General features: G+C 29.2%; 2 protein-coding genes across 7 annotated transcripts; both read right to left on the reverse strand.

Annotated features, from left to right (window-relative positions):
- Positions 1-403: 403 nt before the first annotated feature.
- Positions 404-2,227, reverse strand: LOC106764375 ((R)-specific enoyl-CoA hydratase). 4 transcript variants are annotated; one of them, XM_022781649.1, is made up of 4 exons: positions 2,210-2,227; positions 1,225-1,553; positions 810-925; positions 404-721 (listed from the first exon to the last, which is right to left on the reverse strand). In XM_022781649.1, exons 2-4 carry the CDS (start codon positions 1,498-1,500, stop codon positions 586-588), a joined length of 528 nt encoding a protein of 175 aa, XP_022637370.1. In that variant the 5' UTR covers positions 1,501-1,553; positions 2,210-2,227; the 3' UTR covers positions 404-585. The 4 variants fall into 4 exon arrangements, with proteins under 4 accessions (XP_022637370.1, XP_014504149.1, XP_022637369.1 ...); XM_014648663.2 differs by lacking the exon at positions 2,210-2,227 and adding an exon at positions 1,936-2,050; XM_022781648.1 differs by lacking the exon at positions 2,210-2,227 and adding an exon at positions 1,904-1,940.
- Positions 2,228-3,220: 993 nt separating this feature from the next.
- Positions 3,221-10,816, reverse strand: LOC106765072 (protein argonaute 4). Of its 3 annotated transcripts, XM_014649566.2 has the most exons (24): positions 10,706-10,802; positions 10,569-10,607; positions 9,180-9,407; positions 8,872-9,080; positions 8,551-8,775; positions 8,309-8,445; positions 8,114-8,211; positions 7,929-8,026; positions 7,653-7,812; positions 7,445-7,561; positions 7,253-7,360; positions 6,924-6,986; positions 6,726-6,839; positions 6,486-6,651; positions 6,217-6,329; positions 6,000-6,137; positions 5,775-5,905; positions 5,215-5,280; positions 4,744-4,807; positions 4,551-4,662; positions 4,397-4,470; positions 3,932-4,026; positions 3,816-3,847; positions 3,221-3,728 (listed from the first exon to the last, which is right to left on the reverse strand). In XM_014649566.2, the coding sequence occupies exons 3-24, from the start codon at positions 9,402-9,404 to the stop codon at positions 3,568-3,570; spliced, it is 2,706 nt and encodes a 901-aa protein (XP_014505052.1). In that variant the 5' UTR covers positions 9,405-9,407; positions 10,569-10,607; positions 10,706-10,802; the 3' UTR covers positions 3,221-3,567. The 3 variants fall into 3 exon arrangements, with proteins under 3 accessions (XP_014505052.1, XP_014505053.1, XP_022637659.1); XM_014649567.2 differs by lacking the exon at positions 10,569-10,607 and having other exon boundaries at positions 10,706-10,816; XM_022781938.1 differs by lacking the exons at positions 10,569-10,607; positions 10,706-10,802 and adding an exon at positions 10,609-10,704.
- Positions 10,817-15,175: the final 4,359 nt, after the last annotated feature.

Consider the following 15,175-nt stretch of genomic DNA (forward strand, 5'->3'; position numbering starts at 1 on the left):
ACTTTAATAAAATATCACTTTCTTCTTAAGTATGATCAATTTTAAAAATATTATTTTGAACATCTTGTAATTTGAATATATATATTTTTTGAAGGAACATAAATACATTTCTAAAAATATAAAATATTTAATATTCAATTACTATTGAAAAAGGAATCTTACATGAAGGAAAAAAAGAAAGAGAGAAGATCATCAAGGAACACTACTTTTGCCTAAATAAAGTATAAAGAAACCATGTTGGTACGAAACTGATCAAATCTTATTTGTTAATACCATAAACATTTCCTTCAAAATCACTAGTAGTAGAAGGTAGAAAAGGCAAGATTATCAACAAGACTGTCTCTTTATGCTCTTTGATTTGGAATAGCATGCATTGTGAAATATGATCAAAAGGCACCCACCAAACAACCAAGAATGAACGTTTTCATCAGTAACAACAGAATAACAAAGAACAATTTTTTATGTCTTTTTATTCAGGATCACATTTTAGAACCCACGATCAATGACTACAATTCTCCATTAAAACACAAACAACAACTGTAGCAATTGAAGGTCTAACAGTCCCTTGCAAAAAGGTATTAATGACTAACAGTTAGGACCCTGAAGATCTGTTACGGCTCCTTGTGTTGCTCTCAACGTCAAGGTTGGTAACAAAGCCACAGCCTCACCATCAATGACAATAAGTTCACCATTCTTCAAGCACCTTGTCTTAAATTTTGCACTGAACATCGATAAACACTCATTTAGAAACTTTAATCAGTCTCTGCTTAAAAAAGAATGTATAAAAATACCAAGAGGACTAAACTTACAGATATCGATTTCTATTTGCTCTAAGATTAGTTGCTTGCACTTCAACAATAATCTGATCTCCAATATAGACCGGGAACTTAAAATTCAAGTTTTGAGATACATACACAGCTCCAGGCTGCAGTTATCCATGATAATAGAAAAGTCAAGGGGCCAGGGAAGAATAGGAGTTTCAGAAAGTTATCACAAAGAATCAGAGGGATTGAATAAATAGCTTCATATTATTGTCTTAATTCTTATAATTTGTCAAGCACTTTACAAAGTCTATTATTCAAGTTAACCAAACCCAATGACAGGTATCAATGTTCACCCTAATAAAAAAACTTAGTTTTTTGAGATGAGAGAGTTAAATTCCATTGTCTTCTATTTCCACGGGAAGCATTAAAAGTTTGAAGAGAGGGATAGATTTAAACTTACAAAATGTGTGGAGATGATATGGGGAAAGAGAGAAGACACAAGCATCCCGTGTACCACTGGACCTTCAAATCCAGCGTCTTTGGCAGCAGCAGAGTCAAGGTGCAAAGGATTACAATCAAAACTCACCTTGGAGTACTGGAGAACATCTTCCTCGGTAAAAGCCCTTGCTTTTCTCAACACATCCCCAGGCTTAAGTACTTCTTGAGGAGTTACCGATGCAAAACCCCTTAGGTTCAGACACTGAAGTTTGCTAAATTGTAAACTCCGCAGGAGCATTCTTGCAAGAATTTTTCAATTCAACAAAACAAATCCTTGACGTCCTCCACTGACTGAAATTCAAGTGAAATGCACTTTAGTATACCCACAACTAAAGACCAACTATTCTTTTAAAGAAAAATAAACAAGACAAGAAAAGTTCATCAACTAATGTTAAATTAAGGCACCCATTTTCTTTTGTTTGATGTGGCAACTAAAGTTTTAAAAGAGAGCCAAACTGATTATAAACTACAGTGTACTTAAGTACCGCAAAAAGAACACGCAGAACAGATAAGCAATTTTTCTTTTGGTTAAAGCATTTTAACAAACAGCTTCCCTGCATGCCAATAATTGAATATTTGTCACGACAACAAACTAAATGTAACATGAATCGGATTTCATCCAAAACAAAAGTCTACTAAACTGCGATAACAAGACAGCCTTCTATAAACGGACCTTGGCAAGTTTGGACTTTTTTTTGTGCCCCTCCTATTATTTATATAGTATATAAGCCGTTTTAGTAGGTTGTATAAATTTTTGCATAAATAATAATTATTTTTAACATTTAGAATAAAAAAAATTGTCTTCTAAAAAGTGTGTGTGTGTGTGTATATATATATATATATATATATATAATGAAGAAATGTGACTATGTTGACACAGGATAATAAGGATTGAATAGAGATGACAATAGAACATATTATTCCACATATGTCTATTAAAAAAATACCTATTAGGTTGAAATAAGTTCAGATATTTTGAAATGTTGGATCTTGAACCATTCAAAACTTTTTCGAGCCTAACATGACGTTTTTTTTTTTATTTAAAGACGAATAGAAACTTTTATGTGTATTAATACTATAATTTGTCCATATAAATTGAAAACGGGTCAGGATATTTACGTTAACTCACGCATTTTACGATGTTAAAATTGAAAACGCATATTATGTATTCACAAATATTTCAAATTTTAAAAATTTATTTGAATAGTTAAATATTGTAATTAGAACAGTTACAATCTATTTAATTTAAGAGAAGTTGGAAAATAAGGTCGAATAAAAATAGTGATCGAATAAAGACAAGATTGAATATCCATATTCTTTATTATTTTATATTTTATACTATTTTATTTATTACATATTAGACAATTAATTACACGGTTTCTTGTTAAAGTCACACACTATAAAAAAAAACTTTGATTACTTATAAACTAGCATTTCAAACATTTATAACAAATTTGTTTAACCGACCAAAAAATGAGTTATTTTCCCTCGTATTTTCCATATATATTACTAAATTTCTTTTATGTTTGGAATTTTTAAATTCTTCACATTAGTGTATTTTGGATTTGTAAAACTCAAAACTATAAAGTAAACCAGCTTTATGATGTAATTACAGAAATTTTGCAAATACAGCTGCTTTTGAATTCAAATCTTCATCTAACGATTTATATAAAATTGGATAGTTAATTATTTAAAGTAAAACATCTATGTAAGAATTTCCGTATAAAAGAGTTTATAGATTTGTAAAAACTGAAGAAAACACGTAAGAATTATAAACAAAAAACTCAAAGTCAATGAGGAAACTAAGTTCAACTACTAAAACAAAAGAATATAAGAAATTACAATAAAGTAAATGAGGAAACTAAGTTCAAAAAGCATGAACCTCCTAAAAAACTTGGATTAAACAAAATTGAGACATTATGCTTTTCCAGTTTAAAATATCAACCATAAAGCAAAGGTAGGACACCAAAATGCTTTCATATGAACAGTAATACACATTTAACCTTTTGAAAAACAAGGATATTTTCCAATAAAGCAGGGGTCTTTCATAGTGCACATTCGAATACTAAGATATTAACAACCTATCATCAAAATGTGTGGAAGTACTTGATTATAATAGACAAATAGTAAAAGATTAAACACATGTAAACGCAAGAGCAAAATGCTTTAACATGTGCAGTAATCTTTCAAAATCCTAAAGCGCAGCCGTGCGCCAAGTCTAGTCCAATTGTCTTCCCAGTTATAGTCAACTAAAGGGCATAAAAGTTCATCCCTGTTTCCTTTCTAAAGCAGCATTAGGATTTCTTCAGCAAAAGAACATAGAACTAGAGACATTATCATTCAATTTAGGCAACTGAGGGACAGGGTGAGCACCACTATGACTAGAAGCTGTTTCCGATCTTTCCTCAAATTTCATAAACTGCCCCATCTGAGTAGCAGCCAAGTGAGCATAGCAGATTGGAGCAACTGCAGAAGTTTATTCACCAAATTAGGCAAACTTACAACCACAAAAAATAAACAAATAAAGCAAAAAATAATCGAGTGACAAATTACCAACAGATATGGCAGTGGTGCTCCTCTGATACCTGTTTTCACAAGTAAAAAAAGCTTATTCCGACGACTCTAGATGCCAAGAGATTAAATAATAATATATTAAAACAGCAACTTACACGTATGATAATGAGTGCACAAGTTCCTGCAGATCATCAGCTGAAAACCCAATCTCATCTAAGAGAACATGATAATGTGTAGGCCTACTAGTACCCTGAATAGTACGTATTCAAAATAATTAAACATGTTAACAGAAGTTGTGACAAAAACATTTATGAAATTGCACGTCGCGACGACAGCAAACATTTGAATAACAAAAGAAACAGGCACATGATGCGGTCATAATAAAATGTGCACTAAACCAAGATTCAACCACGATTTACAAGTTCTGTAATTTGTGAAATCAGACACAAATATGAATAAAAACGTGCAAAATAAACACTAAAGAAATAAGTAAACGAATGAATCAATAATTATGCATATGTGAATTCACTATCACAGTAAAAAAGGTCAAATTCATAACTAATAAAACCACGTTAAAAATAGCAGTGATAAAAAGTTAACAAAAAACGTCGAATACTCACAATCATTCCAGCATGTGCACACATGTAAAAGTCATAGTTACGAGGATGACAAATTTTGTTATCAATCACAGTTCCTGCACCAAGAAAAAAGATCAAATAACAAAACAACTGAATATTATTGACTCTTGCAAAACTTCCAAAAAGGTAAACTTACCAGGAGGAACATTGTCGGGAGCATCTGCTTGAAAGAATTTGGTATGGTGGTTCTTTTGAGCCACAATAACCAAAAATTTAGGATTCCACTTCTCATCTAAAAACTTGCAAGCCTGATTTAAAAAAGTAAATATTAACCAGAATAAACAAATGCATAGTTAAAATATTGTTTGATCAAGCCATCGAATGCACACCTCTATAATTTGATCGAGCTCGATATTTAAAACTTGATTGAACTGGGACTCACTGACTCCATCCCTAAATAGAGAAAAAAATATAGAAAGTACTAAAAGAATAAAATCTAATCCAATAAAAGAACAATAACTAAATACAACAAATCTGAAGTCTGAGGAAGACGTAAAAAAGCAATAAATATGTATACAACAACAAAAAATTATGTACTACGGCAGAATACGATACGTATGAGTCAACAAAATACAATTTTTTACAAATATTCACGAAATTATAAAAACCAACAGCTACAAAATAAAGGTTTGCAGAGCCCATCACATAGTTTCATAGCATAATTCTGAAATAAATCATTCAATTAAAAAAGGGAGATAGTTTAATGAAGCCATACATAGACCTAGAACGAATAATTTAATCAAACATCAAAACAATAAAAATTAGTACAAACGCAATTTAAAATTTGGGAAAATGTTAACCTGAATATGATTATATTCTCAGGCTTTTTATTCCCAGAACTTCTGTAGAAGTCAAGAAGTAACTCCCTGCAAATATAAAATAGAAAAATAAATGTATACCTCCATATAACACATACCTTGTTAAAAGCATAATACGAAACCTTGTTTTCCAATAGCGTCATAATATATTGCAAGAAATACTTCTATAGCTACGGATGAACTTAGAAAAGTATCGACAAGTGTATTAAAGTTAATAAAATCTGCAAACATATATAGCTACAATGGCTATAAAAAAAAAAAAAACTGTATCTATTACGTCTATGAATAAACCAAATTTTAATAAAATCGATGTCATAATAAATAGACAAATTCACGAACTACATTGCAAGAAATACTTCTGTAGCTACGGATGAACTTAGAAAAGTAACGACAAGTGTATTAAAGATAATAAAAAACTGCAAACATATAGCTACAATGGCTATAAAAAACTATATCTAATACGTTTATCAATAAACCAAATTTTAATAAAATCGATGTCATTAATAGACAAATTCACGAACTACAAACAAATATAGGCTTACCTAATTATGCCTTCATCCACCCCATCGGAGACTTTCTTAAACAAATTGTCAATCATTTCAACCTTCGGAGACTGGGTTCGTACACATGCTCTATACTTTGATATTAGAGGCCACTCCAGAGAGCTAACCACCTAAACATAAAGATATTACTTGTGCAATGTTAAAGAATTATAGATTTTAAATAAATACGCATCACAACACAACACACGACCCCTAAAAAATTACCGCTGCAATTGAAGGAATATCGGTTTGCCCTGGGGAGCCATGAGACACGTCCATGCCAATAACAATGGTGGGAGCTCTGGAAACAACTGGGATAGAAGGAGCATGTTCAGCTCCTAAAATAGAATTCAAGCCTCCAAGCTGCACAATGAATAAAATTCAGTGATAAAAAACGAAATGCAAGCAGAGCATAAATACAAGCAAGAGCAAAATATCAAACCTTGGCATTGATCTTCAGTAAAACATTGGTCAAATACTGATCATTGACCCTTTGAGGTGCTATACACTGTGTAACAATCCCAAAATCAGCAAGATTCCTCTTCTTCCACGGACCTTCGAGGTTCAATTAATTTTAATTAATCAATAACGAAACTTAACCAATTACATATGCAATGCAGTAAAATAGAACGAATCATATACGTTACCATATAGTTCAGAATTTTATGCAAAGCAGTAAAAATACAGTTAAGGATGAATCATATATGTTACCATATAGTTCAGAATTTTTCCTATCAGGAAGAAGACAAAGAAGAAATTGTGGAGGCCCTGGGAGTTTAGATTGCACAAACTCAAGCATTTTCTCCACTCTGACCAGAGGCGGGGATCGTTTATTGCGAAAATCTTCTTCAAAGACTTCAAAAGGTTGTTCAATTGTCTGTCAAAAACAAATAAAAAGTGTAGTCAGAATGTTTATTATGCTTCCAAGTGAACATTTAAATGAACACTTACAATTCCTTTCATTTGACCGCACTTTATGAGATCCCTGACAAGTCCTCGTACATCACATCGGGCAGAAAAGTTAACCACAGCCCATTTTTCAATTTTTACCGGCCTAACTAATTTCTGGAGAAAAAAAATCCAATCAACAAATATTCACAACAGTTAACTAAGAACAAAAAAATGTAGATGAGAAGTTTAATTAAATACCTTTTGATTGAAGTTCCACCTCCCATTTCTTGGATTGAAATCCTCGCCGTTTCCAAACTTTAACTGAACATAATGTTTAACTATTAGTTTCAGATTCAACAAACATTGATAATCAATAAATCAAAGTCTACAATTTGTCTTAGACAGCACATAAATATTGATCATATGAACATCAAAAGTGGTATTATCTAATATCTAAATACATAAAACAAAAACGATACCCACAAAAGAAAGTCATCATTTACATTAACTGAATAAACCAAACAAAAGGGGAATGCCATACACATTTCAAAGTACTAGCATAATTATAAAACCATTAAAAAATTTACCCTTGGAGCTTGTAAAACACGACCTTCAACTTCAGTAAAGCCAGAGTTGATAGAAATACCACAATTACGAAGCATGGGTTCAGAGCCATAATTGCTTCGACTCAAAGCCTGAAATAATAGAAATAACATTAGCTTCATCGGTAAATGTTTGCACCATAGCAATTGGTCAAAATAAATTACAAAGAGACTTACATCTGTCAACACTCTCATCCTCTCCGGAGGCTTCTGTCTAGATTTCTCCACCAATGAGGATCTTTGGAGTGTGGTTAGAGCTTTAGTATAGCGTTGAAGGGATACCAAAGAGCAAAGCTAAGCAAAAAATAAGTAAAATATTTTAATCAGTGATCTCAATTTCAATTTCATATTGACTCCGAAACAAAAACAAATCAACACATTATACCTCAAGGGGAATATATGTTGGCCGCTTCGGCTTTCCGACATTAATACATGGTAGATCACCTGAGTAGCGAAGATCTATGTTTCGACGATTAACAAAATAATCATACACGGTCACCTCCTCAGTATCATCACCTTCTCCACCCTTTCTCTTTAATGTAAACCTAAAATATCCACACCAATAAAATCCTAACTTGCAAGATACAATATAACTCTACCAAGAGCAATAACAGAAATCAGGAAAATTAATGAACAATGACAAAAAAGGATAATGAAATACAGCTGGTCTTTGCACGGGAGGTCACTAAGCCCAGTAATTTTATACTCTTGATTGGATGGACTTGCTTTAATCCTCAAATTTTTCAGAGTTCTCTTGGCCTGTTCAAAATAGTTAAATAAAAATGTTATTTCTGAAAATAAAAATCAATGAAACAACAGTGTAGATTTGTCAGAGAATTTGCTTACCTTTACCCAGTCCAGAGAAAACGGATCTTTTACATTCTGATTGGAAATGAGGAAGTCCACCACAGGCCCAGGGGTAACTATCATAGTGGTTGAGACATCTGGAATTATTTTGAATAAGTTAAACCCAATTATGAAGAATCAATTCCCTGCAAAAGTAATCACCACAAGCAAGCAAGTCCAACCAACAGACGATACCTATGTTAAGTGACAAGCCACTCTGGGTGGTTCTAAAACTAGAATGAAATCCCCGACAGCCAAGAACACCTCCTCCTACATCAGCAAAATTCTTGGGATCATTATGGAAGAATGACTGGCGCACAAGCAAACAGCCTCTGCAGATAAAAATTATTGTTAATAAATAATAACAGGCACTATTATCAAAATTCAATAATGATATATATTTATGGAATAGTAAGAATTTGGTATAAATCACACACTGTTTAGCCGCGTGCTGCCTCAGAATGATATCAAGAACTCTTATTGCTTCCTGGTAATTATCAGAATCCTGTCCACGGAGAGCATTGACAATGGCTTGCAGTGGAATCTTTGAAGCAAAATTAATCTCAACTTTAAAAGTTTTAGCTCTATTTGGGCGCCTCATTCTCTTCTTGTCGTTCTCACTGATTTCTCCATGTCCATCAGGGCTGGCATTTCCATTATTTCTATCCATACATGTTCACAGAATTTTAGAAAAAGTTACACAGTAAAACATTTGCAAATAAGCCTGTATTAAAAATGAGAAAACAAAGCATGTCAACCTGCCAGCAGAGACAACGTCCTCGAGAACGACAGTGAACTCAAGACGATTACGAGCAAGAGAGCCAAGGGTAAAAAGGGTTTTCTCGCCATCATAGGCAAAATCCTTCCCATTTAATTCAGAATTATAGGTCTCCTGAACCCTGTCAAGGACCTTTCTTCCCACGCCCTTACCCTCTACAGGGCGTCCATCTTCATAAGAAAGAGATACCTGCTCAAACATAAACAGTAAATACACCATCCAAACAGACAGAAAATTAATAATACAAATTAATAAGACAGAAGAAACAAAAGAAACAAAAGGACATACACTGTACTGAAAAAAGTGACCGTCAGTGTTTCCAACATTCACTCTAAAGTGATTAGTGAGAAGTCGCAACTTCATCCCTTTAGAAGCAAGGCCACGCCTGGCCATTGGAAGCCTTAAGACCTTCTTTTTCTCCGGCTCCATTTTGATAGGCACTACATCTGATGGGATAGCAGGTGGTGGCGGAGGCAGAGAATCCTCAGTGCCATTTGTCCCAAACGAAGACATCTCCTGCATAAACATTATATGGCATTATATGGTCAGATACATAGAATAATGTCTATATTTTCAGATTTCACAGAAAACTAATTAAATTTTCAGACATTACCCACATGCAACATTAACAATTTGCAAAACCCTACAGTATAACGTATTTCTGTAACAAAAAATAATAGATATACTATAAATAATATAGTAAAATAAACCAAATTTAAAAGAGGAAAAATGGATAATGTAGCATATAGTTTCTTTAAAAAAAAAACACAAAAATTCATCGCATAAATAACAGTGAAACAAAATATTAAAATGCCAATGTGTGGAATAGACATACCACCCTAGAAATTCAATTTATTAAAATCATAATACCTCAAAAACTTTAGCAAACTCAGAAAACTTAAACAAAATGTTCAAAAATCAATAAGTGCATTTATTTTCAAAATAACTACAAAATTACAAGATCAAGGCACATGCAGTAGATAAAAACGAAAGGAAGCCACACTTGCACCATACACAACACCAAAATAACCATAAACAGGGAAAAAATGATAAATAAAACAATGAAAATGAAATAAGCCAAAGAAAACAGTCCAGAAACAGAGAACGCAACTTGTTAAATGGAAATATAGCAGCGCAAACAAGGAAGAAAGTTAAGGAAAAGCCAAATTGTTAAAATAGGAGGTTGTTCTTCACTCACCAGAACAGCGCGCAAGCACAAACTCTAATAATTAAAAAACTAGTTAAATCCTCAGATATTAGCGACATGCAACAATAAAAATGTGCAAAATCCTACAGTATAACATGTTTCTGTACAACAAAAAATAACAAATATACAAAATAAACAGCTTAAAAGAGGAAAAACAGATAATATAGCATATAGTTTTTTATTTAAGTTTAAAAAAAAAATAAACCGTATCAAATAGTGAAATGTTAATGCTAAATATTAGAATGAGTAGAATAGACATAACTTCAGAAAAACAAACAAAACTCAGAAAACAAAATGTTCAAGAGTCAGTAAGTGCATTTGTTTTCAAAATAAATACAAAAAAAAAAACAACGATCAAGCTTCATACACATTACAAAAACGAGAAGAAACAACATTTGCACCATACAAAACCCTAAAAAAATCATAAACACCGAAAAAATGGCAAATGAAACAACGAAAGAGAAACAAACCGAAGAAACAGGCCAGAAACAGAAAATGCGGCTTCTTAACTGGAGAACAGAAAATGCAGCTTGTTAACCGGAGATATAGCAGAGGAAAGTTAACGAAAAGGCAAATTGGTAAAATAGAGAGGTTGTTCTTCACTCACCGGAGAAGAGTGTATGCAGAAACCCTAATAATCTTCCAGGCGTCGTTGTACCCCCACTCCTCTTCTTATAGCAGTGGAATGGAGAGAATTATAAACACCTGTTCATCTCCTCGAACTTAAAAAGGAAACGAAAAAGAGCTGACTCCTCTCACACGTTGATCATCTGATAGGCTGACGTGGAGGGCCCTGATCTAAACACATTTTAATGACGGTTACTATACCGTCAGAGGACCCCACTTCTCATTTTAATAATAATTAAAACATTGTCCTTTCAATAAATAAAATAATTATTTTCCCATTCAGTTTTGTTTGTAGATTTGGGTGGGATATAATTCTGTTGTTCAGAATAAAAAAATTAACGTGGATAATCATCAAAGTAAGAAACAAATAAAAATAATAATTACTGCAAGTACATTTTTTATTTGGTCATCAAAGACAATACAGATGAATCAAGTACAAGTTAATATATATATATAGAGAGAAATATCAAAATATACATATAGTTAATTAGATATAACTAAAATAAATAAATGAATTACTGTTAAAAAAAGGTAAAGTGTGACTATGACAGCATGAAAGACCCACTCCTCTCAACATTTATTCTTATTTACTAATAAATTAAAAATTAATTATTACAAAATAAAATAAAACTTGTTCAAATTAGTGGTATGGTTGTTGATAGGAAAAACGTGATCAACCTAATCTAAACTGAAAATTGAATCAAATAATTGTAAATAGCTGAAGGGCGGTTGAGTTCGATTAAAAAATTAATAGAAATATGTTGTGATTTTTTAAAATAATTATTATATTTACCGCTTTAACTTACATCGTATCTATAAACAAACTCTATAATTTATCATTAAAAGTTAGATTTTGTACTTATAATAACATATTTTATTTCTGTAAATAAATATACTAATAACAAAATAATTTAAAAAGCAATAATAATTAAGTCAATTGAAAAGAAAAACAAAAAAATTACGTACCTAACCTGTAGTGTTGACTGCACAATCAAAGTTTCAGCCACATACACATAACTCTTAGTGGGGAAATCCAATATCCAAAAATAATTTAACTAAAAGACATGTATTATATTCTCCCATATTTACACTCTAAAGATTCACCGAAAATATAAACCAAAACAATCACAACCATAGAAAATAAGTGTTACTATTTTTTTTATACATCACTTAAAAGTTATTTTTAGGCAAACACAATAAAACATCAAAATCATCATTCTATCTAACTCAGATTTAGTTAATACAGTAAAATTAAATAATTAAGTGGAGATAAACACCAATATAAGTAAGAGAAAGTAATTTTTGAATACATATTATTTGTGATTCATACACATATTTTCGGTAATATTAATATTAAATTTACTTGATATGTAGTGTTAGATTCATGATGTTAAGAATTTAAATATGGGTATAGTTATCATATTGAATAAAAATGAGAAAATAAAATATTATATAAAAATAAAAAAATATTGTGTTAAATTTTTTGATAGAAATTAATGTTAATCCGTGATTAGGTTTATATCTCATTTAAAAAACACTTGAAAGAAGATGGTTGGGATCCAAGTGTATTTTATTAAATTAAATTTTATATATTTTTTCATAATATTATTTAAATTTATTTTAAAAGTATATAATTTTTTTTTAATATTTACATATATTTTTCAAATTGGTATTCACATTGTGAGAATTTTCATTTTGCAAATCAAAATGCAGATAGACACTGTTCGATCTTAATCCAAATATCAAAATTAACTAATATTTCTTCCTTTAATTAAGTTTGTATATAACTTTGGATACATGTAATTTAGAGAATTTTCTTTGCTCTAATTATCTTTCAAAAACTTTATTTAATTTGTAAGCGCGGATTTATATTTTAATTTTAATATTTAATTTAATTTTAATATATAGTTATATTTGAATTTTAAATTAAAATTTATTTAAATTATAAGTATTTGATTTTGTTGTAATGCATAGATGAGTTTTTTTTATTGTGGATTCTTTATATCTAAATAAAACAGATGTTAATGTTACGGTTATAATCTTAATCTGAATTAATAACAATTATTGTTGAAATCTTCAAACAGATGTTAATGATTATAACGTGCTTCTAAGCATTAACATTTTTAAGTGTGTGGCTAATTTTTTTTATTCCTATCATCTAAAACCCTTTCATTTAAAACCTCTTTTCTGAGAATAATTTATAGCTACAAGAGTCGAGCTTAAAAAAAAATGTGTAAAATCATCATAAGAAGTTAAATGAATAATAGTTAATTTTTAAAATTTCCTTTATCTAAAAAACATTATTCAATTGTTTCAATTGTATATTATAATAATTAATATAAGTTAAAATATTTTCAGACATTTTTTACTATTTTTTATCTTTCATTTTAATAAAAGAATGTATAAATTATGTTATTATATAAATATAATGTTATCAAATTAACAAAAAAGTTATTTTTGTTATTACTTTTGTAAGTGTAATGTTCTATAATTTCAATGCAAAATTTAGTAATATTTTTTTAATTAACTTTATTATAATAGCTAGGTATTAATTACCTTTAAATTTTAAGTATATAATTAGTTTAAATAGAATCAATCTTAAAAGTAATTTATAAATTTAGAAACTCAATTATGTACATTGAAAATATAAATGATTGACTTTCTAAATTTACAAAAGATTAAATATGTGAAAAAATAAAATAGACTCTGTAAAAATATATAAAAAAAATGTATAAATTTGTAAATTTGACTTGTTAAAAATTTATAAAAAAAATTAATATAATATTATTAAACTTGTTTAATTAATATATTTATAAATTTATTAGATGTGTATTATTAGGTGATTTAATCAATATATAAACCTACTTAACTAACAGCCATGATGTAACTATTTTTATTTGATAATGGAGCATTTGAAGATTATGATTTAACCTATCAAAACACTTTTAAATTCATAAGATATTTTATCACAAAAAAAGGTAATCAAGATATATTGTTATGATCATTTATCATTGCAAACTCATATAAAATATTAAAAAACGAAGGCAAAAAAAATATTCACATATAACAAAAAAATAAAAATAAACAAAAAAATCAACTTACTTAAATTAAAATCGATTCAAATTAAATATAATGTTATGATAATTAATTTATTTCTTGATTGTTTATCAGACAAACAAACGAGTAAGAAAATAGAAAAATAAAACAAAAACTTTAAAAAATAACAAAAAATTATGAATTTTATTTTAAAATCTTGTTATTTATGTAATTTTTTTCAATATTAAAATAATTAAGACTTATTATTTTTAAATTATCTTTAATTTTAAATTATTATTTTCTAGATCCTTGTATTTATTATAAATAAATATTTTTTTCTATTTTATTTTTGAAGATATTTTAATGTTACATTATAAAATTTTCCCCTGCAAAATATCAATATAAACAAAATAAAGAAAGTAAAAGTATCACCTCTTTTAATTATTTTTTATTAAATAAAAAAATTCATTTTGTGTATTATATCAATTTCTCTCATGTTGTACCTAACTGTCTAAACATTTCTTGCATGCTGTAATTAATTTGGGTGGTTTTCATTGTTGTTTTCCGAACATTTCTACCAAGAGTATAAAAAAAATCTATTTACTTTTTTTTTTCTCAATTACCTGCCTTATTTTCAAGTTACTAAAATGTTGATTTTTTTTATAGAATATAACATTAAACCAAAACATGGTAAATGATGATGAATTTCCCTTTTACATATATGAATTTCCCTTATATTATTGAGCTTCAATTTGGTAATGGTTACTTAATCTAAAACTCAAAGCTGATCCTTGAATACTTTTTATAGTTTTTTTAAAAAAATCTAATTTTTTATAGTGGGTTTTTTCTTTTTCTATACAGTTTTTCCATCTTAAACTCCTTTTTTTCTCACTTTTGTTACATATGTAGATGTATAAACTATAGTTGTAAAGAACTTATTTTAATCTATTATTTTTAGTTTTGCTTCTAAAATTAAGTATTTTAAATAAAATATTATGCTTCATACCAATATTATGAAGAAATTAATTAATTTAAGATAGTAAATGGTATGTACATGACATATTTTTTGTTTTACAAGGGTGTTAAAAAAATGTTTAATATTTAATTATTATATAATATTTTGAAATTTAGTAAAACTCCGTACGATTTATAATTATTTTTTTATAAAGTTGTGTTTCATGACCTATTGAAACATTCTATTTTAATATTATAAGACTATTAAAATAAAAATATTACATATATGATGATAAAATCATTGGATAAAAAAAACTTATAAAAATGTTATTTATATGTGTAGAACTATTTGATTTCTCATTTGTTTCACCTTCATTTATCGTTGGAACATTTAAAAAGATTGTCTCTTTAAGCTCACACTATTTAGGTGGTCATCATAAAAGAGAAAATAGTACATAGA

The sequence above is a fragment of the Vigna radiata genome, chromosome 6 (genome assembly GCF_000741045.1).
Source record: "Vigna radiata var. radiata cultivar VC1973A chromosome 6, Vradiata_ver6, whole genome shotgun sequence".
Lineage (NCBI taxonomy): Eukaryota > Viridiplantae > Streptophyta > Magnoliopsida > Fabales > Fabaceae > Vigna > Vigna radiata.